The sequence below is a fragment of the Homarus americanus genome, unplaced genomic scaffold (assembly GCF_018991925.1).
Source record: "Homarus americanus isolate GMGI-L3 unplaced genomic scaffold, GMGI_Hamer_2.0 scaffold4060, whole genome shotgun sequence".
NCBI classification, from domain to species: domain Eukaryota; kingdom Metazoa; phylum Arthropoda; class Malacostraca; order Decapoda; family Nephropidae; genus Homarus; species Homarus americanus.
Window position 1 is genome coordinate 8,080,922 of NW_024746161.1, and position 27,289 is coordinate 8,108,210.

Consider the following 27,289-nt stretch of genomic DNA (forward strand, 5'->3'; position numbering starts at 1 on the left):
TTGTCATTATCTGAAGAGCTTAACCGTCAGCTTTAACTTAATATCTCCTTAATCAGCTTAAACACCAACTAAGCTTCATTTTTTAATTACATTCTAACTTTTTATTAAAATAGGGGACTTATTAGACAATATTAATGCAAGTATAGTTTCCTTGTGGTCTTGGGTGGCCCACATGCGAACCAATGACACTTTAAACATAACATAAGAACATAAGAATGGAGGAAACTACAGCGGGCCTATTGACCTCTAATGGGCAGTCCCATTTACACCCAACCCCTATCGCTCATATATCAATCCAACCTATGTCTGAAGCTATCCAGCGCCTAAATCTAAATTTGTCTAATTTAAAATCATTGTTACGAGTTCGCTCCTTTGTTTAGTCCAGACTTCCATTTATAAACCTGGATCATATCGCCCCTCACTCTACATCTCTCGAGGGTGTGCAAATTAAGATACTTTAAGGTGTAGAAGCTGTCGCCAACACAACAACCACACCCTGAGTTAAGGAGTTGCCTGACCGAGTGTCAAGGAATAATCCGAGAAGACCGGACAACTCGCCAGCTGCACTGGCTAACCATTACCCCGGAATACGATTCGCAAATCGATTAACATCCAGGTTCCATATTACTGCTGGGTAGACAGGCAAATGGCCGAATGAAACTTACCCATGGTTTCACCCTGCCCAGGGATCGAACCCGGGTCCGCTCGCTTGCAAGGCGAGCATGCTGACCATTACACCACAGATCGCCATACACAGTACACTATACCTGTCACATCATGATAATTACTGCACCTGTACTTTATTCCTAAATATGAACTTATACTCATATACCTGAAATAGCTTTGGGATTCTATTAATTAAGGTAACACCTGTGTGGTACTGTTGTTACCTGGGAATTAATATACCTGTGCATATAACACCATCCATCATCACTACATATAACACCATCCATCATCACTACATATAACACCATCCATCATCACTACATATAACACCATCCATCATCACTACATATAACACCATCCATCATCACTGCAACACCATCCATCCATCATCACTACAACACCATCCATCCATCATCACTACAACACCATCCATCCATCATCACTACAACACCATCCATCCATCATCACTACAACACCATCCATCCATCATCACTACAACACCATCCATCCATCATCACTACAACACCATCCATCCATCATCACTACAACACCATCCATCCATCATCACTACAGATCGGTAAAGTAGTTTCCGAGTTGCTCTTGCAGACACACCACACACACACAAACATACTTATTTAACTCACTATTGTAAATTTTCATGGTCAGTAAATTGGCATCACTTGTTCGCGGAGGTTAATAGCTGTAAAAAAAAACCCGTGTATATAACGTGTATATAACATGTATAAAACGTGTATAAAACTCATTGTGGTAATTCTATTGTGTTTTTTGTTTTTTGCGTCTGAAGTTAAATGGACTGGAAAGACTTGTTTATTTCCCTTATTGACACATATTCATATAAAGAATAAAATCATGTAATTGTCGGGAAAAAAAATAATTCGACCCGTAAATAATCGGTTTCATTAATTGGGGAAAAAATAAGAGAATCCGCCATGCTGTATGAATAATGTAATGAATCCTCCCTTTAACGGACTTTGATCTAAGGAATTTAGTCCGTTAAATGGAGGTTTCATGTAGAACAGAGCTCGATTTAACGTACTATCCTCCCCTGTTTAGTCCGTTATATAAAGGTTTCAGATACAAGAGAACTCTACCCTCTCCTCTCTAGTCCGTTATCTGGAGGTTTCACATCTAACGGACTTCAATTTACCAGATTGTCCTCCTTCTGTTTAGTACGTTATTCACACGTCCACGAAAATACCGTAAACATGGACTTGTAAAATACGGTCAAAATACATTATGTGTGACAACAATTCCTTTTATTTCCAAAGACTTTATTTTATTACACTGCATCTATTACCAATTGTCTTCCCGCAGCTTCCTCTCGTGACCAAGGCGGGAGGATCTGTTGAAAGAATTCTTTACTCAGTATCCATATCGTGAAGAAGCAAGTGAAGATGGCTGCCTTTCCTCTCCATCCCTCTCTCTTTCTCCTTCCCTCTCCTCTCCCTCTCCCCCTCTCCCTCTCTCCTCCACCTGCCTACTGCTGCGTCACCCATCTGTCAAGAGTGTGACGAGCTGAATCCCAACTGAGGGCGACGTCTCCACTCCATCTTGAAGAATCTCCCTTGACACATCGATCAAGACTCACTCGAGGCTGTGGCCGTCTATCACCCTCGTCAGTCTCCTGCTGGTGGCACTTCGGCTGAAAATCCCCGTCAGGAAAACTTATCAAATTAACTCCTTCTAATTATCTACAGGTTCGCATTTACTGGGAGGGGGGTAGGGGGGGGGCGGACCTTATAACCCTTTGAGGACGATGGTTTAACCCTTTAAGTATGATGATTTAACCCTTTGATGATGATGATGATTTAATTCTTTGACGACGATGGTTTAATCCTTTATGGACGATGGTTTAATCCTTTATGGACGATGGTTTAACCCTACCTATCCTTCCTCCCTACCTATCCTCCCTACCTGTCTTCTCTACCTGTTCTCCCTACGGCGCCGCTACCAGGTGTTCTATAACGTAATTACCGCCCCCTTGTTATTATAAGAGCCAGAGCCACATTAACATGGTAATAGGACTGTCCTCGACGAGTCCAGGCGTGACTACTGGAACCTCGCCTCACTGTTAGTAATTTAGTGAGAGAGAGAGAGAGAGAGAGAGAGAGAGAGAGAGAGAGAGAGAGAGAGAGAGAGAGAGAAAATGAATTATTCCAAACGGTAAAAGAAAGTTTTATTTTGTTTACGTGTTGTGTGTATAATGTAATTTTCCTTTTGTTTTATTTTGGTGCCTGTGTGTCATCCACCAACACACAACTCATCCACCTACACCACTCATCCACTAACATAAGTCATCCACCAACACCATTCATCCACCAACACACAAGTCATCCACCAACACCATTCATCCACCAACACACAAGTCATCCACCAACACACAAGTCATCCACCAACACACCACTCATCCACCAACACCATTCATCCACCAACACAAGTCATCCAAGTCATCCACCTAGTTACACTCATCACTTCTCAAAACTTGTGTGACCTCATAGTTTACGAGAGCAACAAAACTTAGTGAGGGCGGCAGCCGAGTCACCAACAGTAAGCAATATATTTGATGTTTCGACTGACTTTTATCTTGTGTGAGTTACGTTTAAAGGGTTCACTTGGAGGCAGGATCCTTTTTTGGGGGGTTAAAGGGTTTTGTTTTTAGGTGTATAAGGGGTTCTTTTTTGGGGGGGGGCGCTGTAAAGGAAGTAAGATGTACAGTACCAACGGGAGATATTCTTTCATTTATAGTATAAATGAAAGAATAGACGATCACTATACCATAAGTAGGAAACAAAAGAAGGCGATCCGGTACGTAAACAGAGACACAATGAGTATAGAGATCTTAGTATTCTTTCATCTATAGTATAGATGAAAGAATAATACGATCTCTATACCATAACCAGGAAACAAAAGAAAGGGGTGGTGGGGGGGGATTCGGTACATACACAAAAGACAATAAAAGTGAAAATATGTCAAGAGTGTTAGGGAGTAAAAGACGATAAAAGGATACAAGGAATACAACTTTATGAGGGTATAAATATTTCGGGTCAAGAGAGACAAGATCAAGGTGTATTGTCGTGTACCAACCCGGCCACCACCATAAAGATCCCAGCACCGTCGCCTAGTCAACAACACCACCACCACCAAGCCTCTGTGTAGCTATCTTTTCCCGCGTGACGTCATCTGTGTCTTAACCCCCCCTTCCCGCGTGACGTCATCTGTGTCTTAACCCCTCTTCACCTTAACCCCCGTCATCTGTGTCTTAACCCCCTCTTCCTGCGTGACGTCATCTGTGCCCCCTTCCTGCGTGACGTCATCTGTGTCTTAACCCCTCTTCCTGCGTGACGTCATCTGTGTCTTAACCCCTCTTCCTGCATCATCTGTGTCTAACCCCCTCTTCCCGCATGACGTCATCTGTGTCTTAACCCCCTCTTCCCGCGTGACGTCATCTGTGTCTTAACCCTCTCCCTGCATGTCTTCATCTGTGTCTCAATCCTTTTTCTTTAATATACCAGTTTCCCGGAAGAGTTGTGTCGGCTATTTTGAATATATATATATTTTTTTTAAATAGAAGCATCTTGGTAGGGTTCGTGAAAGCATCTTGGTAGGGTTCGTAAAAGCATCTTGGTAGGGTTCGTTAAAGCATCTTGGTAGGGTTCGTAGGGTCATCTTGGTAGGGTTCGTAAAAGCATCTTGGTAGGGTTCGTTAAAGCATCTTGGTAGGGTTCGTAAAAGCATCTTGGTAGGGTTCGTGAAAGCATCTTGGTAGGGTTCGTTAAAGCATCTTGGTAGGGTTCGTAGGGTCATCTTGGTAGGGTTCGTAGGGTCATCTTGGTAGGTTCGTTAAAGCATCTTGGTAGGGTTCGTTAAGCAGGTAGGTTCGTAGGGTCATTTTGGTAGGGTTCGTAAAAGCATCTTGGTAGGGTTCGTTAAAACATCTTGCATCTTGGTAGGGTTCGTAAAAGCATCTTGGTAGGGTTCGTTAAAGCATCTTGGTAGGGTTCGTAAAAGCATCTTGGTAGGGTTCGTTAAAGCATCTTGGTAGGGTTCGTTAAAGCATCTTGGTAGGGTTCGTAGGGTCATCTTGGTAGGGTTCGTAAAAGCATCTTGGTAGGGTTCGTTAAAGCATCTTGGTAGGGTTCGTTAAAGCATCTTGGTAGGGTTCGTAAAAGCATCTTGGTATGGTTCGTAAAAGCATTTTGTTAGTATTCGTGAAACAGTAGAAAAAGGCTCTTCGACAGAGGTTGTTCAACGACCGTATATATATATATATATATAATTCATTCCCGTTACATAAAACCCACAATACCTGAGCGCCCGCACTGCTCTCGTCTCTCCTAGTGGTGGAATTATTGCGAATATTTCAGGAGAGTTGAGCCGAGAGGGACATGTAGGAGGAGGCACGCTGGCGGCTGACTCTGACGTAACTCTTCTGGGATCTGTTGAATATTTTCTCGATGTGGCTTTTATTATCCAGGAGCATAGGGTATATACCTTGACCCACATACATACATACATACATACATAGACACACACACACACACACACACACACAATACATAATGAAAGAATAGTGTAAAGAATGAACTACAATTATCTGAGTTCCTTCAAGAAAAAACAGAAGAGAAAAACACGATGAGTAACTTTAAATACACTCCAATTCTCTTCTTTCCTTTGTGAGAAAACGAAAGAAAACAAAGGAGTCAAAGTTGGAACAGTGGCTGATCTAGTCATCAAGACGAAGAGTTTACAGTTGACATAAGAAGCTCTGAGAAGTAGGCGATACGTGTGTGTGGGTTGAGTGTAACTGTGTCATATAGTCCGTTAAAAGGGGGTGTCGCATATAACAGACTGGATATAACGGATTAATCTCATATATAGTCCTTTAGAAGGATTTTTTTTATTTAACGGACTACCCTCTGTCATATAGTTCGTTAGAAGGGAGTTTTATATTTAATGGACAATGGATCTAACGTACTAACCTCTCGCATATAGTCCGTTAAATAGAGGTTTTATATATAACGGACTATCCTCTCCTATATAGCCAGTTAAATAAAAGTTTCATATATAACTGACTACCTCCAGTCATATAGACCATTTACAAGAAACTTTTAATTTAACGGACTTTGGATCTAACGGACTAACCTCTCACATATAGTCCGGTAAATAGAGGTTTCACGGTAATAAAGGAATACCGTGGTTAACCTGTTTACCACCTCCGTCAGCGCCGGCGGGAGATACCGAGACACACGGTCTAATATATCTCGTGTTAAGAAAACCAACCTATCTTGTTCCAGGTAATGTGTCTTGTGGGCGAGAGAAACAGTGACTGTGTGTGTGTGTGTGTGTGTGTGTACCGTACGTTTGTGTGTGTGTGTGTGCGTGTGTGTGTGTGTGTCGTCGTCTCCCAGGTGCATCTTCGTCTCGCATTATTTACTTCTGATCTTTCTTTCTTTTGAAAATATAACGAAAAGATTTGACCTTTTATTTTTTCGTCGATCAGTCAAAGCGTTCTCTCTCTCGTAACTGGGAAATTAGTGGCTGTTCAGAGTGTGTGTGTGTGTGTGTGTGTGTGTACCGTACGTTTGTGTGTGTGTGTGTACCGTACGTTTGTGTGTACCGTATGTCTGTGTGTACCGTAAGTTTGTTGGAAATACCATGTCCTTGAACCAACCTATCTCGTTTTACTGAAGGCAAATCCTGTAGATATTTGCTGGACGTCACATAATTTATTTAAGTTATTTTAGAGGTTTGAAAATTAATCTGACAAAAATATTAAAAAAAAATCAATTTGGGAGGAAGGAAAGAAAGTGCTTGATGACCAGAGTATGTTGGGAAAAGTTATTGCCTCTGTAAACTGAAGAAAATTTTCCAAAAGATGGAAATTTTGACTCAGGGTGCATAAATTTAGTCGAAATGTTGTAAGTTATCAAAAGGAAAATTAAAGTCCTTCCTCAGAGAAATTAATGAAACTTTTGTGGAATGAAACAAAAAATCTTTATCTTTCTGAAAAACAAAAAACAAACGCAAGAATACAATTTTTTGGACAAGAAATCTAAAATCTTCTTACACGTTCGTCAATTTTTTGGGGGGATGATTTTGTAATGTTGTGAAATAAGAAGATTGACGGAAGAGTCGGACATAATTTTATCTCGCATCAAAGTAATTAAAAAATATATATAATATTTTTTTATTAGTTTTTTAATTTGCACTCAGTGAGAAGTGTAAAGGTGAGAGAAAATTAAATTAAGGGATGATTAGGCCCCTGCTTATATCACCTGAAGTTTAACCATCCAACCAAACCTAACCTAACCTAACCTAACCTAACTCCTCAGGCAGCCTTAGGTTTTTAAATCATCAGGAATAATAAGCTTGGGGGGTTGATCTTCACATGTATGTACGTATGTATGTATGTAACTAATGTATGTAATGTATGTATGTATGTAAATAATGTATGTATGTATGTATTACACCCATCATCTCTGAACCTTCACTCTTTAAAATAATAATAATAATAATAACAATAATAATAATAATAATAAAAACCCCTATGGTTAAAAAAATTAAAAAAATCCTAAAGTGAATTTTATTTTCCATTCGCGAGAGACGATTGGTTCAACATCTCCTACTACAAATGTATATAACTCGGTATTGACAGCGGTTAATTAAAAAGAACCTCCCACGAAATATATAATAAAAAATAACTCAAATTATTTACTATGAAAAAAAAATTAGTTCACTGAATTATTTTTATCATATTTTGTTCAAGTTTAGTATAAAATAATATTGTTTTTCTTTATTTTTTTAATGTGAGATGAAGAACTTTTATTACTGAATATCTGTTGTTTTTGTCGAGTAAATTTCGTGTATGTTATTGTGTGTGTGTGATGTTTTCTTTTGTTTTATTGCTTTTGTTGTTATTATTAGTAGTATTAAGAGTATTATTATTGTTGTAATCTTTATTATTATTATTATTATTATTATTATAATTATTATTATTATTATTATTATTATTATTGTAAGTAGAAATAGTCGTAGTTTAAAATGAAAAGAGGAAAGGTAGAGGAGAAGAGAAAGAATAAAAGAGAGAGAGAGAGAGAGAGAGAATAACAATAGAGAATAATACAGAGAATGAGAGAGAGAGAGAGAGAGAGAGAGAGAGCGCGCATGTAGTATAAAGCCATTAAATATTGAACAACAAAAATAACAGCAAAAGAACCCATAACCATTAAGACCCACTCTCTCCCCCTCCCCCCTCCCCCCATACTCCCCAACCCCTCCTCCCCCGTCCTAAAACTTGACCCTCGAGGCTGACTACAACACCTTAGGGACGGTATATGTAAATAGTTAATAGACCTGAACCATCACCCTCAAACCCCCTTTACTATCTAGCTGAGTGTTATGGCCCTTATAACAGTGGTACCTCTATTTAACGGACTATATAGGAGAATATAGTCCGTTATATCGAGGTCCGTTAGCTGTGACACCTCCATATAAACGGTGTATATGAGATAGTATCGTTCATTATATCGAGATCCGTTAGCTGAGAAACCTCTATATAACGGACTATACCAATTAGATTTGATGTCCGTTAAATGGAGGTTTTACCGTAAAAGAAGAAAAAGAAATGGGCGATAAAAGGGGAAAACGAAAGTAAAAGAAGAGATTGTACAGTTGTTTCCCCTCGGTAGTCGATTCTTGTGTTGTATTGTCGTGGTAACTATTATTACTGCCTGGAGCATCACCATGGTAACCACACACCATCACCATTGTAACCACACAGTATCACCATGGTAACCACACAGTATCACCATGGTAACCACACAGCCTCACCATGGTAACCACACAGCATCACCATGGTAACCACACAGCATCACCATGGTAACCACACAGCATCACCATGGTAACCACACAGTATCACCATGGTAACCACACAGCCTCACCATGGTAACCACACAGCATCACCATGGTAACCACACAGTCACCATGGTACCACACAGCATCACCATGGTAACCACACAGCATCACCATGGTAACCACACAGTATCACCATGGTAACCACACAGCCTCACCATGGTAACCACACAGCCTCACCATGGTAACCACACAGCCTCACCATGGTCAACCCACACAGGTAACCACACAGCATCACCATGGTAACCACACAGTATCACCATGGTAACCACACAGCATCACCATGGTAACCACACAGCATCACCATGGTAACCACACACCATCACCATTGTAACCACACAGTATCACCATGGTAACCACACAGTATCACCATGGTAACCACACAGTATCACCATGGTAACCACACAGCATCACCATGGTAACCACAGGTAACCACACAGTATCACCATGGTAACCACACAGTCACCATGGTAACCATTACATCGTGACATTAATCATGTTTCCCTTGGTTAGTGGCGTAGTTTTCTGGGGGCCATTATGTAGAGTCATAACACGTAAGAGTACCCCACTAGGGTCTTGTGTGGCCACTAGGGTCTTGTGTGGCCACTAGGGTCTTGTGTGGCCACTAAGGTCTTGTGTGGCCACTAAGGTCTTGTGTGGCCACTAAGGTCTTGTGTGGCCACTAAGGTCTTGTGTGGCCACTAAGGTCTTGTGTGGCCACTTGGGTCTTGTGTGGCCACCTATACACACATCTAACTCCTCTTTATCTTTCAGTCTTCCTCTGTCTTGTTTGTTCTCTTGTTTTAGTTTGTATTTTCAGTTTTTTTCGTCGATTTCTTTATTTCCTTATTTTTCTTGCTTTATTTGTTTAATTTTCTTGTTTTATTTGTTCTTCTTTAATATTTTTGTTTATTTTTCATTTTTGTTTCTCTTTTATTTACTCTTTACTCGTTTTATTTATTTAATCAGTGAAGCCTCTATTTAACGGACATCAATCTGAAGGACATAGTCCGTTATATGGAGGTTTCACATTCTAATGGACTCTCGATATAACGGACTACACTCTCCCATATAGTCCGTTAAATAAGTCTCACTGTAATAACAATAGCTTTGGTAATTTGTAATCCTCTTATCCACTACGCAATCACAGTAAAGCTCCAGTGTGTGTGTGTGTGTGTGTGTGTGTGTGTGTGTGTGGCAGCAGCCATACACAGCGCCACGGTGTAGGAGGATGTCAGCTATAGCTTCTGTCTCCTCCTCCTGCTGGTGCTCTTGTTGACAGTGTGAGTCTTAGCTTGAGCGGCTTTACCTCCCAGCTGTAGAGCGTGTGTTGTGCCTCGTGACTATAACAGGATATCTGAGGATGTGTGGTGCTTCTGATATCCTGCTTCCTCTCTCCTTCCCTCCCTCACTTCCTCCTTCAACTCGTCCTTCATCTCGTCTTTCCCTCTCATTCTCCCCCACCCTCCCCCCCTCCTTCCCTTTCACCTTCCCTCCCTCCCTTTAATCCTGTCTCCTTCCCTCCTTTTAACCCACCCTCTCTCCTTAACCCACCCTCCCTCCCTCTCTCCTTAACCCACCCACCCACCCTCCCTCCCTCCCTCCATCTCCCGACCGACCTAATATTTTCACCCATATATGGGACAGGGTAGGATGTCTAGTGCCTGTACCGACAGACAATAACTAACCCATGTCACAACCCTAACACACTATTAGCTTACCTAGGCGGTCAGCCCACCCTCTCTTACCTCCTCCTAAATTTCTTCAATTTCCGAACTATAACTTTCTTCCCCCACCTCTAATCTTATTTCACCCTCCTTTCCCTAAAAAAAATAAATAAATAAATAAAAAAAATCGTCAGCGTCATTCAACAGGCCGCCACCCCTCTTGGGCCTCTCACACACCGACACCTATACCACCCAACCTCTTTCAGGGCGGCTTCCATAGAGCTCCCCTTCGCACGATTTGATCAGGTCTCGCTGGCTGGGTGGGTGGCTGGGTGAAAGAGGAAATGGTATACTGAGGGATAACTGAATGATTATTTGATCTTGTCCTATACCTCTCTCCTAATCCCTTATCATCTCTCTCTCTCTCTCTCTCTCTCTCTCAATACAATTTCACCGCCGCCATCTTTACGTAGCGTCTTTTATACGTACTAATTAAATATGTCTTAACATCTCAGACGGTATAAGAGAACGAATGAGTGACTCCAAAACACAGTTATGTAATTAATTGTGTTGCACCGGATGTTTATTTGCTCACATTAGTTCATAATCCCGTTTCTTGTTTCCATTTGGACGACCTTTCCTGAGAGACACTTGACTGACTGCGGAGATAAGCAAAGAGAAGCTTTAGTAAGAGACAACAATCTTCTCAGGGCTGACATGTGAGGGGGGCGGTCACGTGGCCACACCTGTAGGACACACACACACGACCTGGTGCTTCTCAGAGTAAGACAGAGGGGGATTTGTTTTGCTTCGGTGATAGAGATGTTTTGAGTTGTGGAGAGCGAGTGTGTGTAGGGAGGGAGAGGTGGGTGGATAGTGACGGGGGTAGGGAGAGAGTTGTTGGTATTGACTGGAGGGGGGAGGGGAGTGTTGGTATTGACGGGGGAGGGAGAGAGTTGTTGGTATTGACTGGAGGGAGGAGGGGAGTGTTGGTATTGACGGGGGAGGGAGAGAGTTGTTGGTATTGACTGGAGGAGGAGGGGTGTTGGTATTGACGGGGGTAGGGAGAGAGTTGTTGGTATTGTGGGTATTGACTTGTTGGTATTGGGGGGGAGGTTGGTATTGACGGGGGAGGGAGGATTGTAGGCAATGACGAGAGTGTGTAAAAACTCACCTGTTGCTCCATTCCCTTCACCCCCACACACCCTCACCCCACGCCCCCACACACCCTCACCCTACACACCTCACCCCCGCACCCTCACCCCACACCCCCGCACCCTCACCCTACACACCCTCAACCCCGTACCCCCACCCCCACACACCGTTAATAATTATGAAGCAGTTGTCGTCAGCACCTGAGTGTCACCGCACGCGTCAGTAACTTCACAATAAGAGCTCCATGACAAACCTTCTAACGTGTGTTTGTTGAGCACAAGATATAAACATAATAAATTATACAGAATTATGTATATCTCTCCGTAAAGTAACCCAAAAAATATTACTACTGTATAAATGTGAGTCTTGAGGAGCGTGGTACTTGGTCTGTGTGTGGTATAAACATTACAGAGGAAGAGTAAAGTTTCAGATATAGTGTTGAAAACAGCTTCTGTCTTTATTTACCGTTTTTTCGTTTTAATTTACCGTTTTGTGATTTAATTTACCTCTCTGTTGTTGATAAGTTTACCATTCATTATCCTGTGTTAGTACAGGAAGAAACTGGCGCTCACTGAACTCTGGGAAACTAGAACGAAAGCCAAGTATTTTTTTTTTTAAGTTTTTCTTCCAACAAAAATTCAATAAAATATTTCATTAGGATACGGAGTAAAAAAAAATTGTATTCCTTGAAAGAATTGGTTTGTTATATATCTGTCTCTAATAAACAAACGATCATGTGATGTTTGACGATACTGTAATCGCTTTTTAAAAGACAAAGTATATTTTAGTATAGTCCTCCTTACACTATATCGTATGTTGTATTAGAGAAAATGATTTTTCTTGAGGGATAACTTGAATATTTTCCTATTTTATGTGTTAAAATGAGTGATTGATTGATTGATGTGTTTAGAATTTATAGTTCCATCAGTTTTGACAAAGTGATCTCCATAGAGGTTAGTTCTCACTAATAATAACTAATAATAATATTTATTCCATTAAATTGTCGTACAGGTTTACAATTAGATAGGTATGTGTATAAACTATGCCAGCATACTGTTCAGCATGAATATAGACAGTGTTAGGTATACGGTAACAAGACGTACAATCTTTATAAATATAGTTTTGTATTAATATATTTATGTATGAAATATTAAATGCGAGAGAAGTTTAATAATTTCTACGATGTTTTCTTATACGTAGATTATTAGCGTTGTTTTGGCTGTATCTATTGATGTTGCGTCTGTAGCCATTGATGTTGCGTCTGTAGCCATTGATGTTGCGTCTGTAGCCATTGATGTTGCGTCTGTAGCCATTGATGTTGCGTCTGTAGCCATTGATGTTGCGTCTGTATGTTGCGTCTGTAGCCATGTCTGTAGCCATTGATGTTGCGTCTGTAGCCATTAATGTTGCGTCTGTAGCCATGATGTTGCGTCTGTAGCCATTGATGTTGCGTCTGTAGCCATTGATGTTGCGTCTGTAGCCACTGATGTTGCGTCTGTAGCCATTGATGTTGCGTCTGTAACCTGTGATGTTACGTCTGTAGCCATTGATGTTGCGTCTGTAGCCACTGATGCGTCTGTATCTGATGTTGCGTCTGTAGCCACATGTGTTACGTCTGTAGCCATTGATGTGTAGCCATTGATGTTGCGTCTGTAGCCATTGATGTTACGTCTGTAGCTATTGATGTTGCGTCTGTAGCCATTGATGTTGCGTCTGTAGCCATTGATGTTAGCGATGTTGCGTGTAGCCATTGATGTTGCGTCTGTAGCCAATGATGTTGCGTCTGTAGCCCATTGATGTTGCGTCTGTAGCCACATTGATGTTGCGTCTGTAGCCATTGATGTTGCGTCTGTAGCCATTGATGTTGCGTCTGTAGCCATTGATGTTGCGTCTGTAGCCATTGATGTTGCGTCTGTAGCCATTGATGTTACGTCTGTAGCCATTGATGTTACGTCTGTAGCCATTGATGTTGCGTCTGTACCCATTGATGTTGCGTCTCTACCCATTCAGAAATTTACAAAACATGACTGTAAAAGGACATCTGAGTGGTGGTCACGGTTTAACTGAATATATAAAACTGTCAACACCAGGATTATGTAGTTTACCCTTAAAACCTGAAAACCATTATTATTCACGTTTTCTTTGACATTTTGTGACTTATATGGTTAACTGTACTAAATGTATAAGAGGTTTTTATTGACGATTACTTTACTTTTACTGTTTGTAACTTTCCATATCAGGAAACGAACGGGAAGGATAAGGCTATTTTTGTATTATTTCAACGCTATTTTACATATATTTTTAGAAACTTCAGAGTGGCCATAAACCTTTATATTAAACCTAACCTAACCTAACCTACTTTCAGTATAGTTTTGCTATCTTATGATGGTAAACAACTCCTTAAATGAAACAGATTTTTTTTACCCCCTATATGAATTGATTTCCATTAAATTAGAGCAATAAAAACAAAATATTTCCTATTTGGCAAAAACTTCAGCTTAATTGGCGATTAACTCTGTTTAGTATCACACACACACACACACACACACACACACACACACAGTCACACACACAGACACACACAGACACACACACACACACACACACACACACACAGACACACACAGACACACACACACACACACACACACAGACACACACACACACACACACACACACACACACACACACACACACACACACACACACACACACAGACACACACACACACACACACACACACAGACACACAGACACACACACACACGAACATTTTCTTTATATATACATAGACAACTTATTATGCCTACATAGGGAAAATTACAACGCTCTGGTTGGTCGAATATCATCATAACTTTATTAAATATTGCTCTGATTGGTGAAATTTCATGATAATTTTGACAGTAAATAGTCTGATTGGCTCATTCCCATGCTGGTATTCCCAAGAGAAAATGTTACTGTCAGATTCAGAGTTATTGTGATAAGACTTTTATATCTTCCCTATGTGAGATAATTTGAGTATCTATATATGGAGATGAATACCCCATACTTTATATACATGTACTAGTGTATATCTTTCTTTATTTGTTCATTAATTTGCGAGTTGAAAGAAAATGAAGGTAATTCGTATAATGGCCAGTTAGGGGCGGGGTGGATACAGTATACTGAAGATTATGCCTTAACCCTTTGAGGACGATTGTTTAACCCTCTAAAACTCACAGGATTAACTTAGATAGCCATTCACAACTGAGAGGGATGAGGGCGCCCCAGGTGAGGAGGTGAGGATTGAGTAAAAAAAAAAAAAGACGGATTCTTAGCCTAAAGTTTATTAATAATACATCAATAAGTTAATAACTTAAATAAATAAGTGCGAGAACCAGCTCGCTGTGGGCTGCAATTATTATGATGTTTGTGGGGCAAGAGACATTGTATCATCACATCACTGTATCGTCAAGCGAGTAAGACGAAGTAGGTGGCAGACCGTGAGCGTCAAGAGTCCAAAGGTGGCGTCCACATCAGCTCTCCTTCACACCCATCCATCACCACAGTCAGTTATACACCCGCGGCCACGAGTACCCGAGTCTTCACAACGTCCAGGGCCGTTTTGACCAGGTCTTCAGGTCTTCAACATAGAGAGAATCCTTGGCCGGCTGTCTGGTATTCGCGAGCCACCATAGACGAGTCTTTGGGTCTTCAGCATTAAAGACCTTCCAAGTCATTATTTGGTCAGACCGTCAGGCATCCATAGTCTCCTAAGTCGAAGACGACGCCAACCTGGTCTCCAAGGCCATGAAGGAGAAGAGAACGAGTCTCCACGGCTGATGGTGATGGTGGCAGGAGCTGAGGAGGACGTCACGGGAGGAAGTCATAAGGGAAACTCAGTTCCTCGCCAGTGGTCGTCAACTCTCGATGTCAAGTCCAGCTAAAGACACCCCAGACGTGCACTTCTGAGGAACCTTCAACTGTCTTCATTTTTTTTAATTTTTTTTTATTTTTGTAGTATAAAATATAGATGCATTATGTGGAGAGTAATAACAAAAAGGGGACGTACTTTATAAAACGAGAAACATGTGCTAAAATAACAGGGGAATGAGGGTAAGGATTTTGATAATGAATGTAGTGATAAATCAAAGCATCACTATTACAACAGGAGGACCTCAATCGTCAACCAGAGGAGGACAGATTACCATAAGCATCATGTGGCAAGAAGGAACTCATTACACTGTGAAGGCTAACAAAGGGGACAGAATAGATCCTTCTACTCTAAATCAAATAACAAAGAGCATTACAGTAAAGGGGGTTTAAGTCCTTATACCTTGGAGGTAATTTGTGACAAGGAAGAGGAGGAAGAAGAAGAAGAAGAGGTCATTGATGGGGTAACAATAAAAATGAACGGATTTACTGTATGACCCATTGAGAACGGAACAAAAATATACCCTGAGAAGCTGTTTACATCAATATATCATCAATCAGTATGTGTCAATATCAACATCAACTGGGTCCTTATAGTGAGCAGAAGTTGTCGTAACCATAACATCAATAGCCGTCTGAGCGAGGAACCACAGGGGTAGTATCGAGTGTACGGTATTGTTGACGGGAAAATTAACATTATCAAACACATAGACTATCATCCAAATACGATATACAAAGCTTATGTACTGAAAATTCTGAATTGTTTTATTTAGGGAGCAGGGAAGGGAAGGGAAGGGAAGGGTGTGAGTTGGCGACTTATGAAACGGAATTTATACTTTCACTTATTTTTTTTTTTACGTGAAATTTGAAGCAATATTTTTTTAAGTAAATTTTGGAGTAAGGGCATTTTTCTATGTGGAATTTAGAATACCGAGCATTTACATCATAAACTTTGATGTAGCGAGAATCTATGAGGAATTGGAACTGAAAATTTACTATACGTAGACAAAAAAAAAATCGTTAATATGAAAATAATCTATAAATTTACATCCTTGTGGTAGCCAATGAAAAAATATTCTTTACTTTAACCAATGAAAATGACGTTGACCAATGAATTTCTTTCGCTGCCTGTATCAACCAATGATCTCCCGTGCTTGTGGTTCCTGCTTCAGTTAAGGTCAGTCAAACAGTTAGTTGGAGTTGGGGCTGCCGACAGAGAGGACGTCCCTAATGGCCTGTTTAAGCTTCTTCGTGGCAACGGGCGTCACCTTGCCAATTGACTTCTCCATAAAGTTATTATCGTCCCTGTCAGACCTGGTTTCTTTACTCAGCGACCCGTCAACCTGAAGAAGTAGAAGGAGGAGGAACACCCCACGGGGAAAATTTTGATTAATTCAGTGTTGTATGAATCACCTAGTACACTATCTCCACTAATCCCTTCACTACAGGAACGCCACTTTTAATATATTATTCAGCTCATAGGAGATTACACCATATACACAAGGGGCTAATAGACTAACCCCATTAATTACTGAGACAGACAAAATGGGAAATAGACAGATTGACCCCCCACCCCCCAACCCCCCCCCCACCAAAAAAGAAGACAGAACTTACGGTAACAATAGCGGGTTTTGCCACGTGTAATTTAGTCACTTTCGCTGTCCCATCAGCTGATACAAAGATATGCATTCGACCCTTGAGTGATGGGGAGGTTGCCTTGGCGTTGCGGGTGATGGCATCCTTACCGAAGCCGAACTGCAGAGAAAAGGAAATGATAAAAAGGTTTATATATTTATTTATTTTTTTATCTGTAATTCACCTGCAGTATAATTTACCGTAATTAACTTGTCCTCAATACAGTATACACATCTGTGATATTCTGTATATGGAATTCTTAGGTGTCGAGTGTATGATACAAGTGAACGTAACGAGTGAACGTAACAAGTGAACGTAACAAGTGAACGTAACAAGGGGACATAACAAGTGAACGTAACAAGTGGGTGTTATAAATGAACGTAATAAGTGAACAAAAGTGAACATTACAAGTGAACATAACAAATGGACGATACAAAATGAACGTAACAATAGACGTTACAAGTGAAAGTAACAAGTAAGTAAATTTAACCAATGAACGTAAGTGATAAAATGAACAAAAAGATGAACGTCACATACCTTCCTGGTTAACTTAAGATCGACGGGTCCAAGGGTGAACATGGAACGTATCTCCTTTCCGTTCTTCTTGTTCACCACCTTCACGTCCCCGTCACGACGCAGGGTAGCGATGCCGTTCACGGAGGCGCGGGAAGTACGTACCTGGTAGAACGACCGGAAGTAATTAGGTGGTTCGTGTGTGTGTCTACCTTGTTACTTATTTGACTGTGTCTGTCTGTCTGATAAGTTCCCTGTCTGTCTGTCTGCTTATTTGACTGTGTCTGTCTGTGTGATAAGTTCCCTGTCTGTCTGTCTGGTTGTCTGTCTGATAAGTTCCCTGTCTGTCTGTCTGTCTGTAGCTACTTCCTATTTGATTTTTTGTTTACTGATCTATTTGTCTACGGAGGTGTCTGTCTGCCTGTCTATTTGCCTGCCTAACCTGTCTGTCTGTCTGTCTGTCTGTCTACCAAGCTGGATATCTATCTACCCAGACTTACATAAGGTACTGCATTCCTTACCTTGTTCTTGTTCTTGTTCTTGTTGTTCTTCTTGTTCTTCTTCCCACCATCATTGCCCTCTTCCTCCTTCTTACCCTTGTTTTTGTTCTTGTTCTTCTTGTTCCTCCCTTTCTTGTTCCTCTTGTTCTTCCCCCCTCCCTCCTTGGTCTTCTTATTCTTGCTCCTGCGAGGGGTTGAGGCAGCCACGCCCTGACGGGAAGTCTCAATGTCTTCTTCAGCGACTTCTTCGTCAACCATTGCTTTCCCTTCACGGTCACTCTGAAACAGTGGACACCCTGTATTATTGTTCGGGGGGAAAATTTGTTGTAAGGGAAAAAAATAATTATCGTTTGGGAAAATATTATCGTAAGGGAAAATTTGTGGGGGGGGGAGGGGGAGGGAATTATTATTGTATGGGAAGAAAAAAAATTGTCACATGGAAAAAAAAAAGTCCTCAAAAGGTTTAAGTGAGAAACTTTCAAAAATAACAACAATGAAGTAACAATTCTTACCCCTTCCACCTCCTCTACTTCTTCCTCCTCCTCAGCTATTGGGGCTTCTCTCTTCTCCCGTCCTTCCTCAACCTCTACTGCGGCCACATCCTCGGCCACATCCTCGGTCACATCCTCGTCTTCGGCTTCACCAAGATCGAGGTCCTTAGGGTGTCTTTTGCCCATCCTCCCCTTCTTATTCTTCCTTTCATTCCTCTTTCCTCCTCCTTCCTTCTTCTGCCCTTTCTTCCTGAGGTAACAGAAGAGGACTAGTTAGTGATTGCGAGGAATACTAAGTGTGATTTATCGTATTGTTGTGATTTTATTTTGATTATGATTATTGTTATTGTTTTTTTTTTACTATATTCATCATCATTTATATTCTATTTGTTTTGAAAATTATTATATTTATTTGTATTTGTTTGTCAGTCGTATTGTGACTTTCTTTCTGACCCTCTCTCTCTTTCACACACACACACAGACACACACACACACACACACACACACACACACACACACACACACACACTTACTTATTTCCTCCCTTCTTGGACTTGCCGCCCTTTCTACTCTTGCCCTTTCCACCCTTGCCCTTTTCACTCTTGCCTCCCTTGTCCCTCTTCTTCGTCAGACCAATGATCAGGGGATCGAACTTTGACCTCGAGTAGGAGTTGAGCCGCCGGTGGAAGGTGTCGATGAAGTTGTTAAACTTAGTTAAGTCTTCGGGTGTGGTGGGGTCCTCGTTCCCTTCTATTTTGGCACCTGTGGGAGATAAGAGGGTCTCAGACATACATACATACATACATACATACATACATTCATATCTACATACTTACATATCTACATACATGCATATCTACTTACATACTTATCTACTGACATACAGTACATATCTACTTACCTACATACGCATCTACTTACATACATACATACATACATACATACATTCATATCTACATACTTACATATCTACATACATGCATATCTACTTACATACATACACACACACACACACACCCACATAGATACATACATATCTACTTACATACATACATACATACATACATACTTACATACATACTCATTAGGGGCCCGATAGTACTGGGAAAAGAAGAAAAAGAGAACAAATAAGATAAAAAAGAAGAAAAACACAAGAAAACAATAAACCATGAGAAAAACCAAACACTTAAATCCAATAAACCAAGACGATAGAGGAAGAAGAAAACCAAACCAAACAAGATAAAGAATCATGGTTAACAGACAAAAAATTATGATAAACCAAGTAAATAAAAACATTGATAAACTAGGGAAGAGAGAGAGAGAGAGAGAGAGAGAGAGAGAGAGAGAGAGAGAGAGAGAGAGAGAGAGAGAGAGAGAGAGAGAGAGAGGAACTAAAACTTACGGGCTTCTCTATCGACGCCTTCTTCATCGTCACCTGTGAGAGAGAGAGAGAGAAAGAGACTTGGTTTAGGTCTTTCATGCAAGGGGCAGTAGACACCTGGCGTTACCAGGTGGAGGGAGTAGTGGCAGGGAGGAGGAGGAGGGAGTGGGTTCAGGGAGCAGAGGGAGGTAGTAGGGAGAGGGAGGAAATAGATGTAAGGTGGGGGGGAGGAGGGAGCAGGGAGAGGAAATAGGTGGAGGCAGGGGGAAGGGTCAGGGTAAGGGAATAAGGGAATGGGAGGGAAGGGGAAGAAAGGGGAAGGAAGTCAGTGAAGGGTGTTAAAATTTCTCACTTAGATGTGATAACTCCATCTTACGAACTCTAGACAGATGAAATATCCGTTATATTGAAGGTTCGTTATATGTGGAATTACCTACTTAACGGATTATATGGAGAGAGAAGTCCGTTATATGGAGGTTTCACTATAATCAAAACAAATACATGCGGAGTATAACAAGTAAGAACAAAAAAGTTGAAACCGTAGATTGAGGTAACAATAGTATCACTTTTAGTAGTCAGAAAACTTTTATAAGTAACTAGCGAACACTTTCTTACTGAAATTCCTCTAGAAAAGTGTCTTATAAGTATTTAGATCGTAAGTCATTAGAAAACATTTGTTATTACATTGGGGTTTCTTTTTTAATCACTAAGACCAATGGTTTCTAATTCACAATAAACATTTGGGTTCTAAGTCACTCAAGAACGATATTTAATTAAGTTACTAAAATATAGCTGGCATTTTAAATCACTAGAGAACTATTTTTGTTTTACTAGATCTAATTACCCTTTAAATAACTAGAAAACGATTGGTTTCTCAGTCAATGGTAAACAAATGGTTTCTAAGTTAAATTTTTTTTACCTTTTTAATAACTAGAAAACAAATTAATCTAAATTACTAAAGAACAACTGTTTTCTAATTGACTATAGAATGGATGGATATAACTCGGTAGAGAACAAATGGTATCTAATTATCTCTGAATATCTGTGTTTTAAGTCATTAGAAAACACGAGACTTACCCTCAGCTGTCGTTTCTTCCTCATCTGTGGAAAGAAAACACAAAGATTAATAAATATAATAAGTAAAAACCTGGATAAATACGTCTGTACCCATATTAGAAGCCGTGGGTTTCTATTACTGAATGTTTAGGTATAATTATTAGAGACCAAATTAGATATTGGAACTGTATTGTGTCAGTAATAAAAAGATAGTTACGCCTCTCTCTCTCTCTCTCTCTCTCTCTCTCTCTCTCTCTCTCTCTCTCTCTCTCTCTCTCTCTCTCTCTCTCTCTCTGTCGTCAGTTTCATGTTACTTTATATAAGGAAAATCACAGGTAAATAAATACAGAGAGAGAGAGAGAGAGATAATGAGAGAAAGAGTACTAGAGAATAAGTGAGAGAGAGCTAAAGAGCTAAAGAGAGAGTGAGGAAAGAGCTCTAGAATAGAGAAAGAAAGATAGAGAAAGCTAAAGAAAAGGAGTTATAGAGCTATAGGTAAATAAAGAAAGAAAGATAAAATAAAGAGAAAAACAAAGAGAGAGAGAGAGAGAGAGAGAGAGAGAGAGAGAGAGAGAGAGAGAGAGAGAGAGAGAGATATGTTTTTACCCGGCACAAGCAGTTGAACTCGACTGACCAGGTACACTATACCGTCCAAGGAGTACCGCTCAGTGACCTGCTTCCGTGTACGTGAGTCTCTCTCTCTCTCTCTCTCTCTTTTTATCTGTCTGTCTTTCTCGTTCTCTCTACCTCTATTTCTGTGTGTCTGTCTGCCTCAACTTACTAAAGAGTCCAGTAAGTAAAGCAGGGAGGTCAATGTTGTCTAAGTCGTCGACCTCTACCACCTGATCTTCCTTTTCGTCCGTCACCTCCTCGGCTGTGACTCCGGCGATCAGCAACGCCAGACACGCCAGGCTGGCGAACAAGAAGCGACGCATCTGGAAAGAAAACGGGGATAATGTTATAAATTTATGAGGGGGAGGTTATGAGGGGAGGTTATGAGGGGGGGTTATGAGGGGGGAGGTTATGAGGGGGAGTTGTACGGGAAGATATTGGGTAAGAAAGGTACTTTTAGGAACCTTTGTGAATATACCATTGTATATTATATAAAATGAGCCAATTAGACACGTTTTCACATCACCATATTAGAACACAATTTAACTTAGGACCATTCAAGACTTCTCATTGGTTAAAAAGAACCAACCAATCAGATGTGTTCTAACTTATTTGCAGGGAAATTAAACTTACGAATGTTTCAGAATCGAGTAAACACGGAGTTATGATAAGAGTTCATTGATCATAAGAACTAATATGAATAAAAATACCAGTCTTGTGTTTGTGTTTTCTGGTATATTAACTGTCAGGGTCATAAACCACAACACGTTAAATAATATATTTCAAGTAAGTACAATACCAAAAAAAATTTCGTTGTAATATATGTAAGATGTGAATTACACGAAAGCGCTTGGGAACTCCGTGTTTTCTTCTTTCCTTGTTGTTATCAGCATATACCTGGATCAAGCGCACCACAACTACTGTTAGATATGAGGCAAATTATTCATTGTAAATTTACTAAAAAATTTAAATACGTAAAAGAGGAAAATGAGTTTATGTCTATTTTAAGCCATTTAGAATATTGAGTAAAAAACAATTATTTCTTATCGCTTCGTATTTATTTTGTATTTCAACTCTCAATATACCGAAGTTGTTTTAATATTGTGTGAGGTTTAATCCACGCAAGTTCACAGTCAGGGCAATGTGAATTAACCCGGGTAGAGGCAGCAGCGGAGGTGAAAACTGTGAACGCGTTAGTGTGGTTTATTTTATGAAGACATATGTGAGGTAGACAGTTCTTAGCGATACTTGGAAAGTTTCTTAACCCTGATGATGTTTTTGACCTCCTGATCCCATTTAGTGGACAACTTCAGCTCCACCAACCTCGATATTAATATTGTTATTATTATCCACTCTGTATCTGTATTTTTCTGGCTAAATAAACTGTTACAATATTTTCTTTCATATTTTATATTAGAAAGTTGCAATTTTTTTATTTATTTTTTTATTTTCTAACTAATATAGGGTAATTATTTTTTTCTCGAGAAACCTAAATTATTATTATATTTTTGAATGTGTAATAAATCAGCAGGAATAATGTTTGATAATTATGATGAATATTTTTTATCAAACTTTATATCTACTGATTCCTGTTTTAATATATAGTAATTATATAAGGTTATCGAATAAAGATATATGACCCTTTATAATATAGGCTTACTGAATATGATTCCTCAAGATTAATAAGCCATTTTAGTTGTTCAGCTGGCAAGAGATAACCAATGAGAGACCTTTTCTCCCTCCCTCCCCCTCCTTCTCAGCCAATCAGCTACGTTAAAGCGTCGTCTGAGGAAGCATTCATTATAGAACGAAATAATATATAAGAGGAAGAATATAATGAATGCCAAATAGTCTAAGTAAATAGAGCAACGGTGAAATAAATGAGGTGTCAGGAGCAATCTGTCCATGTTGTTATGTTCCGTTATGCCCCGACTCATGGGTCATCCCAAAGGCAAAACTTCAATGCCTCTTCACCTCCTCCTCCTTCCCTCAAATTATGCCACGTTTATGTCTTTCCCCGCCATTTTTGTACCACTCATCATACCCTCAGTATTATTTTATCCATTTATTTTCGTTTTTTTTTTTTTTGGTAGTGAGTCGATGGGAGTAAATCGTTAGGTATTATTCCATCCAGACTTGAATTCAAATTTTGCTCGCTTATTTAGTTTGTTAGTATTTACTTTTAACATAATTGGTCTTGGTAACTTTCCATCATTGACCGTCTTTCCGTTTAGGGTTGTATTTTTTTTTACGAGCTGATGTTATCACTAGTCTCCGTTTTCTGTCGCGCCATACAATATCCACTACCATCCAACCGCCACCACACGCCGACCTAGACAATATCCAACATCTTGGTGGTGTTAGATATGGTTCTCGGACTGTTGACAATATCCACCACTATCCACCATCGCTCTAAACGCCTTGACAACATCCGCTAGTATCCAAGATCATAATTGACTTGACAGAAATCGTATCGAATCCGGATTGTGTTTCACGAACGGTTTAATATCTATCCACTTGGCAAAGACCCTGACAGTATCCACAACTATCCAGGCACTAGTGGAAAGATATCCATATTCGCCGAAAGTAAGAAAGATTAGTATCCAATATTGTTTACGAATGGATTAATGAATGGATTATGACCCCCATTCAGAACGAAACATAATCCACCTGGGTTCAAGAACGAATCGTGCGCATCCATATTCACTGATCTTATCCAAGAACCTAAGAGTATGATACATTTTATATCCATATCCAGGAGAGGGCGACAAGATCCACGAGAATCCAAGACTGTAGTGGTTGGATATGATCTTTGTACAGCTGTTGATATCCATAAGTTATCCAAGAATGGTTAGTTAAGATCTCCAAGAACCCGACAATATCCACGAAGTCATCGGTTGGATATGATCCCCGAGAACCCGACAATATCCACGTAGTCATCGGTTGGATATGATCCCCGAGAACCCGACAATATCCACGAAGTCAGCGGTTGGATATGATCCCTGAGAACCCGACAATATCCACGAAGTCATCGGTTGGATATGATCCCCGAGAACCCGACAATATCCACGAAGACAGTGGTTGGATATGATCCCCGGGAACCCGACAATATCCACCATCACCCTCGAACGGATAATATCCCTCAAAACCCGACAATATCCACAAACGGATCACACACAAATCTATCAAAATTTCAGTGATAATGTGAACCAACTTTCAAAAAACTTTGTTGTATGGCAATATCCACTAGTATCCGCAACTGGCCACACATATATCCACCAAAAAGACGAGAATAATATGATAAAATATCCAAGTACTTCAACAATATCCGCCAGTATCCAAGACCGCAGCTATGATTCCTCAATCGACGATCATATCCATCCTTGAAGGTATGATATAGTAATCCCTTTAGCCGCGACCATATCCACGTATATCCACGAACGGCTCACACACACACATTCGTATTCACTTAAAAAAAACATATGACAAAATCCATGGTAGCAGCAGCAACAACCTGTACGCACCTTCTCACTCCGGGACCTGTGATCAACTAAAGCTATTCACCCCGGACCCACGTTATATACGCTGACCTAGACACTGTGAAACTCATTCTTGGCCGACAAACCTGTTGGTAATGAGGTCATGTCTACCAGGAACAGTTAGGTCGGCGGCGGTGGCTGGTGGTGATGGATGATGATGGTGGATATGGTCGGTGGTGGTGATGGTGGATATGGTCGCTGGTGGTGATGGTGTATATGGTCGCTGGTAGTGATGGTGGATATGGTCGGTGATGGTGGATATGGTCGCTGGTGGTGATGGTGTATATGGTCGCTGGTGGTGATGGTTGATATGGTCGCTGGTAGTGATGGTGTATATGGTCGCTGGTGGTGATGGTGATATGGTCGATGGTGATATGGTCGCTGGTGGTGATGGTGATGGTCGGTGGTGATGGTGATGGTGCTGGTGGTGATATGGTCGCTGGTGGTGATGGTGATATGGTCGCCGGTATGATGGTATAGGTCGCTGGTAGTGATGGTGATATGGTCGCTGGTAGTGATGGTGATATGGTCGCTGGTGGTGATGATGGTGGATATGGTCGGCGAATAGTGGTAGTGATGGTGGATATGGTCGCTGGTGATGTGATATGGTCGATATGGTCGCTGGTAGTGATGTGGTGGATATGGTCGCTGGTAGTGATGGTGATGGTCGTTGGTGGTGATGGTGGATATGGTCGCTGGTGGTGATGGTGGATATGGTCGCTGGTAGTGATGGTGGATATGGTCGATGGTGGTGATGGTGGATATGGTCGCTGGTGGATATGGTAGCTGGTGGTGATGGTGGATATGGTCGCTGGTAGTGATGGTGGATATGGTCGATGGTGGTGATGGTGGATATGGTCGCTGGTGGATATGGTAGCTGGTGGTGATGGTGGATATGGTCGCTGGTAGTGATGGTGGATATGGTCGCTGGTAGTGATGGTGGATATGGTCGTTGGTGGTGATGGTGGATATGGTCGCTGGTAGTGATGGTGGATGTGGTCGCTGGTAGACATGGTCGCTGGCAGATGTGTTTCTCAGGTTCCGGTAGACAGCCAGCCGGGGTCGTGACGCTCGTAATCAAGGAAGAATGTTCATGAGTTTCCTACCCCTCCTTTCCTCCCCCTCCTTCCCTCCCCCTCCTTCCTTCCCCCACCTCCCCCCCTTTCCATCCCCTCATGCCTGCCCCTCCCCTTCCCTTCTTTCTCTCCCTTCCTTCCCTCCCTCCCTCCCCTCTTCATTCCTTCCCCCTCCTTTCTTCCCCCCATCCTCTCCTTCTTCCCCTTCCTCCCTACCTCCCTTCTTTCTTCTCTTCAATTCTATTTCCTGTTTTTTCTTCATTCTTCGTCTATTGTCGGATTTTCTTTTCTCTTTCAATCTTTTCGTTACTTTTCAGGATTTTTTGGCATTTTTTTTTAGTTAGTATTTTTTGGCGGTATTTTGTAATCGTGTGTTTTCTAAGTGGATATTTTTGGTGTGTGTTTTCTAAGTGGATTTTATTGTTTATTTTGTGTGTTTCCTCACGTACACACTCATATCCACACCCACGTACATATCCACACAACTTACATATCCACACCAATGTATAGTACATATCTCCACCTCACATACACAACCATATCCACATCCACGTCCACAACCCAAATCCACGTACACGCCTAATAATACTACGAACATGCCTAAATCCACATATACACAGCCACATACCCACGTACACAGCCCCAACTCACATACATAACCAAATCCACGTCGTACACAGTTTCATCCACGTCGTACACAGCTTCATCCACGTACACAGCTTCACCCACTTATACATCCAGGTCCAAGTTAAAGCGGTAGGAGGAGAGTGACCAAATATTAGCAACTGGCACGAACCAACTCAGCTCAAGTTTTTCTCGGTTCTTTAAGGTTCAATTGGCAGATGTTCTCCAAACTAGTTACGATCAGTTATGGAACAGCGCGGAATACAATGTCATTCTTCTTCTTTTATTTATTAAGTGATGAAATTCGCCTTGTTTTAAATTTATATTGTGTTTTGTGACAGAGTTTTAGTGTGTGTGTGTGTGTGTGTGTGTGTGTCCTGTTGACCATTGATAAAATTATCTTTGAATGAAATGAAATTGATGTTGACGGTAAATTATATACAATGCTTCATTCTGCTCACAGTCAGGACGAGTCACGGAGTTTATGTGGAGTGGAAAAAATAATCTAGTTGGTCATGACTGGAAAATTA

General features: G+C 40.8%; 1 protein-coding gene and 1 non-coding gene across 2 annotated transcripts; both read right to left on the reverse strand.

The window, feature by feature from the left end:
- Positions 1–673: 673 nt before the first annotated feature.
- Positions 674–747, reverse strand: Trnaa-ugc. Its single transcript has one exon. It is a non-coding gene; the product is annotated as a tRNA-Ala (tRNA).
- A 13,983-nt stretch (positions 748–14,730) lies between these two features.
- On the reverse strand, positions 14,731–25,123 carry LOC121878976 (pre-mRNA-splicing factor CWC25-like). The gene is made up of 10 exons (XM_042385427.1): positions 25,045–25,123; positions 21,690–21,843; positions 20,930–20,953; positions 19,874–19,906; positions 19,005–19,233; positions 18,493–18,721; positions 18,002–18,259; positions 17,505–17,645; positions 16,947–17,087; positions 14,731–16,675 (listed from the first exon to the last, which is right to left on the reverse strand). The coding sequence occupies exons 2-10, from the start codon at positions 21,841–21,843 to the stop codon at positions 16,523–16,525; spliced, it is 1,362 nt and encodes a 453-aa protein (XP_042241361.1). The 5' UTR covers positions 25,045–25,123; the 3' UTR covers positions 14,731–16,522.
- Positions 25,124–27,289: the final 2,166 nt, after the last annotated feature.

Coding starts and splice junctions, on each gene's coding strand:
- LOC121878976 (XM_042385427.1), bottom strand. CDS start 21,843: ATGCGTCGCTTCTTGTTCGCCAGCCTGGCGTGTCTGGCGTTGCTGATC. Junction 19,907..20,929: donor GGAAGAAACGACAGCTGAGG/GTAAGTCTCGTG, acceptor TCTCTCTCACAG/GTGACGATGAAGAAGGCGTC. Junction 17,088..17,504: donor ATCTTAAGTTAACCAGGAAG/GTATGTGACGTT, acceptor TTTTCTCTGCAG/TTCGGCTTCGGTAAGGATGC.